This window comes from Taudactylus pleione, unplaced genomic scaffold (genome assembly GCF_031769625.1).
Source record: "Taudactylus pleione unplaced genomic scaffold, aTauple2 ptg000128l, whole genome shotgun sequence".
Taxonomy (NCBI): domain Eukaryota; kingdom Metazoa; phylum Chordata; class Amphibia; order Anura; family Myobatrachidae; genus Taudactylus; species Taudactylus pleione.
Genome location: NW_028284530.1, coordinates 2,613,304 through 2,625,269, shown reverse-complemented (window position 1 = coordinate 2,625,269; position 11,966 = coordinate 2,613,304). Strand labels below are relative to the sequence as shown.

The following is an 11,966-nucleotide window of genomic DNA, read 5'->3' as shown; positions in this document are numbered from 1 at the left end:
GCCCACTGACATCACTAGTGATGTCAGTGGGAGTGATTTTGGCTCTGATAGAGCCAAAATCACTCCGGGCCTTGCGGTTGAAAACCTCAACCGCAGGCTCCGGCTCGCAGTTTCGATGGTCGCGATGGTCAAGACCATCGCGGCCATCAAACTGCACGCCCGTATAGGCTGTGGGTGGTGACCCACAGCTATACGAGCGTCCAGGAGGACGCTCCATTTTTATGGAGGGCGGCCCTCATTCAGAGCGTGCGCTCTGCTCAGAGCGTACGGCTCTGAATGAGGGCCAAAATCTTGGAGGCGGGAGTGGGAGGAAGTAATCAATTGGCATGAAAGGCGGCGTGTAATAAGTGAACGAAGAGGGCGGACAGAAGAGTGAAGGGAGATGAGATCAGAGATGTAAATGGGAGAGGAATGGGTGAGGGCTTTGTAAGTCAGTGTGAGAACATTGAATTGGGTTCTGAAAGGGAAGGGGAGCCAGTGGAGGGCTTGTAGGAGAGGGGAGGCAGATGTAGAGCGTTTGGAGAGGAAGATGAGCAGGGCAGCAGCATTGAGCACAGGCTGCAGAGGAGAGAGATGGGATTTGGGGATGCCAGATAGGAGGAGGTTACAGTAGTCCAATCTGGAAATGACTAGTGAATGTATGAGGGTTTTGGTGGCATCCTGGTTGAGAAAGGGTCTGATCTTGGAAATATTCTTGAGATGGAAATGACAGGACTGTGAGAGGTTCTGAATATGTGGTTTGAAGGAGAGGGAAGAGTCCAAGATGATTCCAAGACAACGCATTTTGGGACTAGATGAGATAGTTATACCATCAATTGATAAGGAAATTGTGGGAAGTGAGGTTATGTGGGATGGTGGGAAGACAATCAGCTCAGTCTTAGACATATTAAGTTTGAGAAAACGCTGGGACATCCAGGAAGAGATAGCAGAGAGACAGTTGGAGATACGAGTCAGTAGAGAGGGGGAGAGATCAGGTGAGGAAAGGTAGATCTGAGTATCGGATGAGTTTACCTAGAGAGGACGTATAGAGAGAGAATAGGAGAGGTCCAAGAACAGAACCTTGGGCAACACCTACTTTAAGAGGCTGTGGGGGGAGGAGGATTTGTCAGAGGAAACAGAGAAGGAACGGTCAGAGAGGTAGGAGGACAGCCAGGAGAGAGAAGTGTCACGTAGACCAAGGGAGTGAAGGATATGCAGTAGGAGAGGGTGGTCCACAGTGTCAAAAGCAGCTGAGAGGTCAAGGAGAATGAGCAGGGAGTAGTGGCCCTTGGATTTAGCAGCAAGGAGGTCATTGCTGACTTTCGTGAGGGCAGTTTCAGTGGAATGGAGAGAACGGAAGCCAGACTGAAAAGGGTCAAGGAGGGAGTGGGAGGAAAGAAATGTGGTGAGGCGGTTGTAAACAATACGCTCAAGGAGTTTGGAGGCAAAAGGGAGGAGAGAGATGGGTACGTAGACAGAATGTTTGGACCAAGGGTAGTTTTTTTAAGAATGGGGGAGTTAAGAACCGCCTTAACTGCGGATAGGACACAATAACCATGGGTTTCTGGCACATTTTTGCTCGCACCGTCCTGAGGGCGTGAGCAGAAATGCCAGCGGCTATTGCGCTCAGACGGAGCAACTATTGAATTGTTCAGTCAGGAGCCTTGAAAAAAGTAGCCACCGGCTGAATAATTGAATTGCCCCTATTGACAGATACAGTTGATAACTGACAGATCTATAGCATGTCACATGATCACCATCATTATTTTTTTTCATTTATAACATTTAGGTTAAAATAAGCATACCTTACGTTGTAATATGTCATATCAACAGATACAGTTGATAGCTGGCAATTCTCTACAAAATGGTCAGGACCAGATTAACGGAATGGGATCCAAAAGCCGACAGCGGATGCCTGACATAAGGCGATCCCGACTGGGGTAGGTAAGTATACTAACCCTCCCCTGTTCCCCCCTTAACCTCCCTTAGTGGTGCCTAACCCTAATCTCCCCCCCAGGGGTGCCTAAACCTAACACCTCCTCCCCGCACCCTAAACCTAACCCTCATGGAGGGGGTGCCTAAACCTATCCTCCCCCCGGTGGTGCCTAACCCTCCCTCCTAGGGGTGCCTAACCCTAATCTCCCCCCCAAAACCTAACGCTAACCCAGCTAGGCTCCCTAATACTAACCCTCCCCTCCCGCGGCTAACTCTAAGGGCACCCCGGACTTACCTTCGTTCGGGCTGGCGTTTCGGTGCCTATGTTACATCCCTTATCGGGATTCCGCTGTTGGCATCACTACATCCCCAGATTAACAATAGGACAGATGGAGTCACAGCTCTAGTCCTCCACATAAAAATAGACTCATCATCAACATGATGATGACCAGCTGCCTAGATAGTCACACAGTCAGCCATAAATTACACTGGGGAAGAAAAAAATACTCACTAAACACAGCCCCTCACTATACATAGCCCCTCACTACATACAGCCCTCCCTGCAAAGCCCTCATCACAGCCCTCCTTATCAAGGGTCCCTCACACCACAGCCCCTCACTACACAGCGCTGCCTCACTATACACAGCCCCTCACTACACAGCGCTGCTTCACTACACACAGCCCTCCCTCACTGCACAGACCTCCCTCACTGAACAGCCCCCCTCACTGAAAAGCCCCTCTCATCTCCCCACCAGCAACAGCGTACTTACCTGCTGGCACTTGCACAGCAGCGGACTGGAGGCGGCGGCAGCGTCGTGTGGACTGGGGGCGCTTTAATTGTGATGGACGGGCCTAACCCACGGCCATCCTCAGCGCAGGGCACTGTGAGAGATGTCAAGAGACACTGCAGGAGACAGGGGAGGGGGGCTGCCTGCTGCCATGTGTAATGGTAGCGGTGCGCACAGCAGAGGAACAGCCGGGCCCAGCGCTACTGATACTTGTGGCACCAGAGTGGACATCAGTGAGGTGCCCGGTGCACATGACCCCTCAGCCCCCCCCTAGTTGCGGCCCTGCTATAGCTGAATTGGCTCCAGTTTTCAAATTAATGAATAATTATAAAATTTAATTATTTTCTCCATTTGAAGTACCTTACTAGTCTAGGCCGCTTTACTTAATAGAATCGACTTAGTCTTGCTTTTTTAACAACTACCCTCTTTCAACAATAACAAGAATTTGTTTTATTTGTGATAACGTAGCTGGTAGTCACGTTTGAGACACATAACACATTCATATCCCCTCACTAACGCTGGGAGGAGACGTGGCAGTGCACTGCTGAGCCTGCTGGGACATCCTCAGACCACAGCCACGCCTCCTCCCAGCAAACAGAGAGGAGCAACACATAACACATTCATATCTCCTCACTAACGCTGGGAGGGGGCGTGGCTGTGCACTGCTGAGCCTCCTGGTACACCTCAGGCCACAGCCACGCCTCCTCCCAGCATAGAGAGGACCACAGCCACGCCTCCTCCCAGCATACAGAGAGGAGCAACACATAACACATTCATATCTCCTCACTAACACTGGGAGGGGGTGTGGCAGTGCACTGCTGAGCCTGCTGGGACATCCTCAGACCACAGCCACGCCTCCTCCCAGCATACAGAGGAGCAACACATAACACATTCATATCTCCTCACTAACGCTGGGAGGAGGTGTGGCAGTGCACTGCTGAGCCTGCTGGGACATCCTCAGACCACAGCCACGCCTCCTCCCAGCATACAGAGAGGAGCAACACATAACATATTCATATCTCCTCACTAACGCTGGGAGGAGGCGTGGCAGTGCACTGCTGGGACATCCTCAGACCACAGCCACCCCTCCTCCCAGCATACTGAGAGGAGCAACATATAACACATTCATATCTCCTCACTAACGCTGGGAGGAGGCGTGGCAGTGCACTGCTGAGCCTGCTGGGACATCCCCAGACCACAGCCACCCCTCCTCCCAGCATACAGAGAGGAGCAATGGAGAGGACCAAGTGACGCAGTTAGCACACCTCCTGTTCCTTTGTTCAGCACTCTCTCTGTCCCACCACAACCAATTTCCCGCCGTCTGGGCTTGTTTTGTTCAGTACGTCTTCAGCTTTTGTTGGGAGTTAGCACTGAATGTGTGAAATAAAACGTTTTCGCCGTAAAAATTATTTCTTCTCGGAGACGGTGTACTAACAACCCTGATGTTTTTATTATATTTGTGGCAAATATAGTGCTACAAAAGAAAGAAAAAAATATAACTGAATTCGTAAAACAAGCGTATCAGGCTTATTTTGAACGTCACATAAACCAACAAGACAAAATTTAGGTGCCTCACAAAATTTGTAAAACCTGCGTGGAATCACTCCGCAATTGGACTAAAAGTGACCGAAAAGGACTTAATTTCGGCATACCTATGATGTGGTGTGAGCTAAAAGATCACTTGAGTGACTGCTATTTTTGTGCTGTAAATGTGAAGGGTATGAATCGATTTAAGAAGCGCAAATGGGAATACCCAAGTATGAATTCTGCAAAACAACCGATACCACATAGCGAAGATTTATCTGTACCATCATTCAGTTCTTTGTGCAAAGTTGAATGTGATGATGTGGAAATGTTAATTTAATCCAGTGCAAGTGACAACATAAATGAAAGTGAGTTTGAAGAAAGTTCCTCTACTCCAAATTTAATCAAAAGGAACTAAACGATTTAATTTGTGACTTAAATTTATCGAAAAAAGGAGCTGAGATTTTAGCATCCAGACTTAAAGAAAAGCACTGTCTAGAGCCGGATGTTACTATAATGTCATATCGAAATAGAGAGCAAGCCATACTGCTGTTCTTTAGCCAAGATAACATTCCTGTGTATTGCAACAATATTCCGGAACTTCTCCAGACGATGGGCTTACCAGTCTATCGAGCAGAAGACTGATGGCTCTTTTTGGACAGTTCTAAAAGGATCTTAAAATGCATATTGTAACACCCCCAATTTGGTGGGATGTCAGTGAGTGGATCGTACCTGCTTTTCTTCTGGAACCTGCTTGGGCGTAGATCAGTGCAGTTCCTCTTTCAGGCTCCTCCTATCACAGCAGAGAGACAGGAGAACCCCCAGAACCCAGCGCAGAAACCAGATCAATATAAAGAAATGGGGGTTTATTACTCTGAATCACTATTCTACTAGGACAATTCTAAATGAACATTAGAACATGCAATATTGTTGCAATGCAAAAGGTACACATACAGGATATCACATTAATAAGCTTAGGTTCACTCTATACATACTGTATACTTCTAATAAAACCTCATGCTAAACATATGAATGCCAACCTGCTCCCTCTGTGTTAGAGGTAGTTAAACTAAATATACCAAGTTGAAGTTGGCAGAATCTCAAATGGTTCAACTATAAATTCAATAGATAGAAAGCACAATGTCCCTGTGAGTACTCAGAATTCACTGTACAGCCTTTCGTTGGTGCACAAACTTTATAGATAACACTGAACTGTATTACTGGTATCCAAAATGGCGTCACTGTCTCTGCCTGTGGGGTCACTGCACAGTTCTGTGTTATACACTACTGCTGTATATCCTGCTGCAGACATCTCTCACTGTACAGCAGTATGCTGGCTGCCCTGAGATCACAGACTGCTATGTGCTGACTGATCTCAGTTTTTACCGTGGTGCTTTTTACTTGCCATGTGCTGTAATGCTTGGGGTACCTGTCCAGATGCCAGCACTTGTCTTTGCAGCATTCACACTCTCTCCTCTCCTTTGGGCTGCAGCAGCTTTAATAGATCTGTGTCCTATCAGCTTCTCTTGTCCTGCTGCCTTACATGGAAGGGGTCTTCTCCTCACAGTTACCCCGATCAGCTGCTGATCCCTGCTCTCTGTGCCCTCAGTCACAGCACTCTCCAGCACACACCATGGCTCCTGCCACGCTCCTCTCTCAGTCTTGTGCAGAACTCACTGGGCTTCTCTAACTCCACCCCCTACAGCCTCTCTCTAGTTTCCCTCCTTAAGGCTGGCAGAACCATCTCCAGGGGATCAGCAGGGTCCTAACTCCTGGCCATTAACCCCTTCCATGCTGGAGAAAACACTGCAGATTTGGGGGTATCACAATATTACTGCACAATGGGAATAAATTTACGTCGATTCCTATCGGTCATTCAACAAAACTTAAAGAACAGCATGAAAATATCAAGTTAATCTTAGAAAAAATTGCTTATTCTCAGCATCAGTGGTCTGTTTATATTGATTTAAAAATGGTAAACTTTCTTCTTGGGCAGCAAAGTGGATATACTAAGTATCCTTGTCACATATGCCTATGGGATAGTCGTGGAAAACAAAAGCACTGGCAGCAAACCATATGGCCTCCAAGAGAAGTTATAACTGTAGGAGAAGCCAACATCATTCATGAGCCCTTAATTGACAGGAAAAAAATCATACTGCCGCCTCTCCATATATAACTGGGTTTAATAAATTTGTAAACGCATTGGACAAGTCAGGCGATTGTTTCACGTATATTTGTCAAACATTTCCATCTCTTAAGCTGCATACACACACAACGATTTTTTTAATGAACGATTTTAGTAAACGATTTTTTCCCTTCATAAAATTTACTAAAATCGTTTACTAAAGTTGTTCATTTACTAAATGTCATGAACGATTTTTATGAACTACAAACGATTTTTGCATATTCCCTTAATGAAAATCGTTGAGTTGACAAGTCTGACTGAACTACAAACTACAAACGACAAACTACAAACGTGAACGCGCATGAACGATAATCGTTCATCGTTTGACTCAGAAAGTGAACGATTTTTGCAAACAATTATCGTTAAACTATATCGTTTAACGATAATCATTAAAAAAATCGTGTGTGTATGCAGCTTTAGTATTGACATATTAAAGGCAGGAATTTTTGACGGCCCACATATAAGGAAACTGGTGTAGGATCCAAATTTTACCACATCTATGACTGAAATCAAATCTGAAGCATGGATGAGTTATGTGTTTGTCATTCAAAATTTTTTAGGCAATCACAAGGCAAACAACTATCATGAACTGGTCCACAACATGTTAAAATGTTTTTAGAAAGTACTGTAGGTGCCAACATGAATATTAAAGTAAAATTTTGTACAGCCATTTAGATTACTTCCTGTCCAATCTAGGAGATATAAGCGAAGAACAGGGTGAACGGTTGCACCAGGATATTCAGGTAATGGAAGAAAGATATCAAGGAAGGTGGGATCGTCACATGATGGCTGATTACTGTTGGAGTCTGCAGAGGGACTGCCCACAACAAGAATACAAAAGAAAATCCTACCAAAAAACGGTTCTCATAGCTTCCTAATACTTATGTATGTAATTATCCTGTGTCTTTTTAGAACATTTTATGAATCAAATTTAATCAGAATAAAAACATATATTTTTAACTATTTTTAACATTGTTTAATTTCATTTTTCATAAATATTAAAGACATGTATATCTCAAAAACTAGAGCCTATTGAAAAATAAGCATGGTATATATATGATCAGGAGCACAAAATTAATCTAAATCGACTCTTAAATCCCTGTCAACAGATTGACTGTTCCCCAGTGTTATAAGAATAAAGATTGTTTTGCTAGTATTCTCACACAATTATGAATGTTTTTTATTTTTATATATTTAGGGAGACAATGGGGCTGATATGGGGTGTAGTCCCACACTTGGCTCAGTCTGTTCACATCCACACAGCAATGGTTACAGCTCCTTCCCTTCCCAGTATAGGCCCTTGAACATTTTCAGCCCCAGGCCGATATGGCCCTTAATCCGGCTCTGCATATCGCATTTGCTGAGAGATGCAGTGATATGAAATGTTAATTTGTGTGGAGACATCAAAATTATTAATATATAGGGGCCCATTTATCAAAATGTATTTGAGGTAAAATCCCTGAAAACTCCCATTTTTGGGGGTTTACCTCAAATACTAAGTATACTCCGGATGTATTAAGGAGTGACCACAGCAGGTATCCCTCCAGGGGCTGGCTGGTAACTTTTAGCCTGGGAGGCAAGTGCGTGCAGGCGACCCTGGCAGAGGAGTAGCGTGTAGCCAGGGTGCCCGAAGAACGTGTGTGCTACGGCGCCCCCCCGCCCCTCCCCTCAAGTGTTCCAGGGAGGAGGCGGGTCCATATGGGATTAATGTAAAGTAAAAATAAAGATATGGGGCAGCCCCGTCATGGTGCCCATATGCAGGGGACCCCCTTATGCAGGCCTCCAGTAGTGCCCCCAGTAGTGATCCCCCCTATGTAGTGCCCCTTATACAGTGCCCCCAGTAGTGGTCCCCCCTGTTCACTGCCCCTTGTGCCCCCAGTAGTAAGCCCCTTATATAGTGCCCCCAGTAGTGGTACCCCCTATGCAGTGCCCCTTATATAGTGCCGCCAGTAGCAGTCCACCCCCCATGCAGTGCCCCCAATAGTGGTAACCCTTATGCAGTGCCCCTTAAATAGTGGCCCCAGTTGTAGTCTCCCCCCTATGCAGTAAGCCCAGTATTGCCCTGTTTATAGAGCCCCCAGCAGTGGTCCCTCGGTGCAGTGCCCCCAGTGGTAGTCCCCTCCCCCCTATGTAGTGCCCCTAGTAGTAGTCCCCTGCCCCCTCTGCAGTGCCCCTAGTAGTTGTCCCCTCCCCTTGTAGTGCCCCTAGTAGTAGTAGTCCCCCCTTGTAGTGCCCCTAGTAGTAGTAGTCCCTCCCTTGTAGTGCCCCCAGTAGTAGTTCCCCCTTGTAGTGTCCCCAGTAGTAGTCCCCCCAGTTGTAGTCACCCCCTTGAAGTGCCCCCAGTAGTGGTCTCCCCTTGTAGTGCCCCCCCCTGTAGTCGCACCCCCCTTGTAGTGCCCCCAGTAGTGATCTCCCCCTTGTAGTGCCCCAGTAGTGGTCTCCCTCTTGTAGTGCCCCCAGTAGTAGTCCCCCCCTTGTATTGCCCCCAGCAGTAGTAGTCCCCTCCTTGCAGTGAGTCCAGTAGTGGTTCCCCCCTTGTAGTGCCCCCAGTAGTAGTAGTCCCCCCCCTTGTAGTGCCTCCAGTAGTAGTAGTCCACCCCTTGTAGTGCATCCAGTAGTAGTAGTCCCCCCCTTGTATTGCCCCCAGTAGTAGTAGTCCCCCCCTTGCAGTGCCTCCAGTAGTGGTTCCCCCCTTGTAGTGCCCCCAGTAGTAGTAGTCCCCCCCCCCTTGTAGTGCCCACCCCTCCCCCAGTAGACACACGTAATAAAGAAAAAAAAAACACTTACGTCTGTCCCTCCCGTGCCGCTCTGCATTATGGGAGAGACGTCATGACATCATGACGCCTCTCCCATTGCCCACTGTGGGTGCCGGAAGATGGAGCGGCTCCTGTAGTGGGCGCAGCAGCAGCTAATGCCCCCCGGCCAGCCCGCCACTGTATCCCTCCGTTGCTGATGGCAGCTGCCTTTCCCATAGGTTTCTAAGGGGGAAGCGATGCTGCCAAATGTACCAATATCCGGAATGCGATGCATTCCAGATATTGGCCCCGGCAGGTAACGCCATCTGAAGGTGGCGTTAGCTGCTGTAGCCTATGCAGAGGCAGAACTATGGGAGACAATGGAGGTGCCTGCCGCCGGGCGCCAGCACTGTAGGGGCACCTTCTCCATTGCCCACAATATATTCACCCCACTTAGGGCTGTAAATATGTTCCCAGAGTGTACCATCACGGCTGCCCAATACATGGAACCTCTTCCAGGCACCTGCGAAGCAACCATAACCATATACTAGTGGAGGGCTCTGTGTCAGATCATCAGCTGCTGCTTCCGTCTATCTGTAGCCTGTCTCGACTCATTGGTGTCGCTGCCCCTCAGCAGGTTCTTATGCCAGTATGACACATATGGTGCCCCCATACCCACAACTCCCGGTCCCTCTACCCGAAAAAGGGTGTTTTGGGGCGATATCCAGCAAATTTACTTTAATAGAAACAAATTCACATATTCTATATTAGTGTTTTTTGTGCGGACAGATAGATAGATAGATAGATAGATAGATAGATAGATAGATAGATAGATAGATGCACCATATTTATTTTCCCTTTTTTTAGGGGGTCACCTAATTATAGCTTGCCTCCGGGCATTTGGGATGAACTTACGCCACTGAGCCTATGGGTTGCACCGCGCACTATTAGCCGGCGGAGGGATCCACTGGAACCATCCCCGGCTATGGTGGATGTGCAGTCCACGGGACTGCGCATGCGCACCACTCCCGGCAGCTCTCCGGTGACATCGCAGGGACGGGCTCCTTTTCGAAGCCTGAGTCCCTCCATGTCCCTGATGATACATCCGGCTGATAGGATCGCTTTTTGCAATGCAATCAGGGGTGTTACTGGCATGCCCTGATCGCTTTGCAAAAGTGATCAATGATAAATGAGCCCCCTAGTGCCCTTAGTGATTAATGTATGCTATGACCCAGTATATTTATGAGCAGAACAGCAACACTAAATAACTAGATAAAAGGACAATTGTTAAAAATTGTACCAATAGAAAGTCGTGTCACAAAAAATAATATATATATATATATATATATATATATATAATTCACATATGTGCTCTAATAAATAGAAAGCTATTTTTTATTTAGTTATTTCAGAATTTGACTTTTATATGGTTGTGTGTAGAGAATGAAGTGTACTACAGTATATATTTATGTGGTTAGAGAGTGAAGTGTAATATATAGTAATTAATGTGTAATATAGTTGTTTACTAGACAGTGTGGTGTAATTTATTTGGTATAAAAAGAAAAGTGATATATAACATTTAAATAGACATTAAATAAGTTATTGGCAGAATATAGAGATATTTGTAGAATGAAATATAATAAATTACCAGGTATGAAATATTGTTTAATAAAAACTGAACTGTAATACAAGTATTTGGTGGAAGATGACATATATTAGATTTTTGGGGTAAATAATGTGCGCAGTATAGTTATTAGGCGCATACTGTATAATAAATGAGTGAAATAATGGTTAGATTGTGTAATAACATACTGATGTAATGAAAATGAAGATATTATAGAGAGTAATGGTTACAGTGATAGTGTAATGAGTACTGGTTACAGTGATAGTGTAATCAAATGTAATGGTAGTGTCTAGATTCCCTTCTGTGCAGAAGGAGAGGTGCTGCCGGTGACTCTGGGCGGGGGAGACCCGGCTGCCAGGACCGGACTGGAGGAGGGAGCAGGCGGGGTTTAGTATTCAAACTGGGGGAAGAGTTACAGGGAAGCTCGGTACGTTACATCCCCGCTCCATCCAACTGCTCCTGGCTGCGGTCCATACTGACAACCCGGGATCGGATCCCAGTGACTGATACCCCGAAAGTCAGGACTGGAGCCAGGTGACACCCCGGGACCGGAGCACAAGTGTCACGCGCGGGCGGCAGGATTTTGGAGCACTGTGACACCCCAGATTTAGAACATAGTGGCACCCAAATTTGTAGCATTGTGACATTCCTGGACTGGAACCCAGTGACACCTGTGGACGTGGACGCCGAGGATTTGGAGCACTGTGACACCTAGGGGCTGGAGCACAGTGACAGCCGTGGACGTGGACACCGAGAATTTGGAGCACTGTGAGACCCCGGGACTGTGCACAGTTACCAGGCTGCCCGGGTCTGGCACACTCCTAGTGACCCAGCTCCAGCATCAGTCAGGACCCAGGCACCTCACATGCATCAAGGGGGGAACCTGAGCAGTCCAGCTGAGAGGTGTGTACAAACTGTACATACACACTACACACACTGTACACTCACACAGATGTATGTGCATATACATTGCACACTCATAAAAGTGTCTCTGCATATACACTGACACACAACTGTCACTAAACACTCACACACGTGTGCCTCTGCATATACACTGACATATTTGTGTGTCTGCATATACACTGAAACACATCACTATACACACATACCTATGTGTATCTCTGCATATACACTACCACACATCACTATACACTCACACACCTATACTATATGTGTCTCTGCATATACACTACCAC

General features: G+C 46.7%; 1 protein-coding gene across 1 annotated transcript in view; it reads left to right on the top strand.

Annotated features, from left to right (window-relative positions):
• Window positions 1–11,200: 11,200 nt before the first annotated feature.
• The window catches only part of ARHGEF3 (Rho guanine nucleotide exchange factor 3), a 336,653-nt gene continuing 335,887 nt past the window's right edge, over window positions 11,201–11,966 (top strand). The window contains exon 1 of the mRNA XM_088472674.1: window positions 11,201–11,673. Within this exon, the coding sequence (XP_088328800.1) occupies window positions 11,636–11,673 (38 nt within the window). The 5' untranslated portion in view covers window positions 11,201–11,635. The remainder of the gene's footprint in view (window positions 11,674–11,966) is intronic.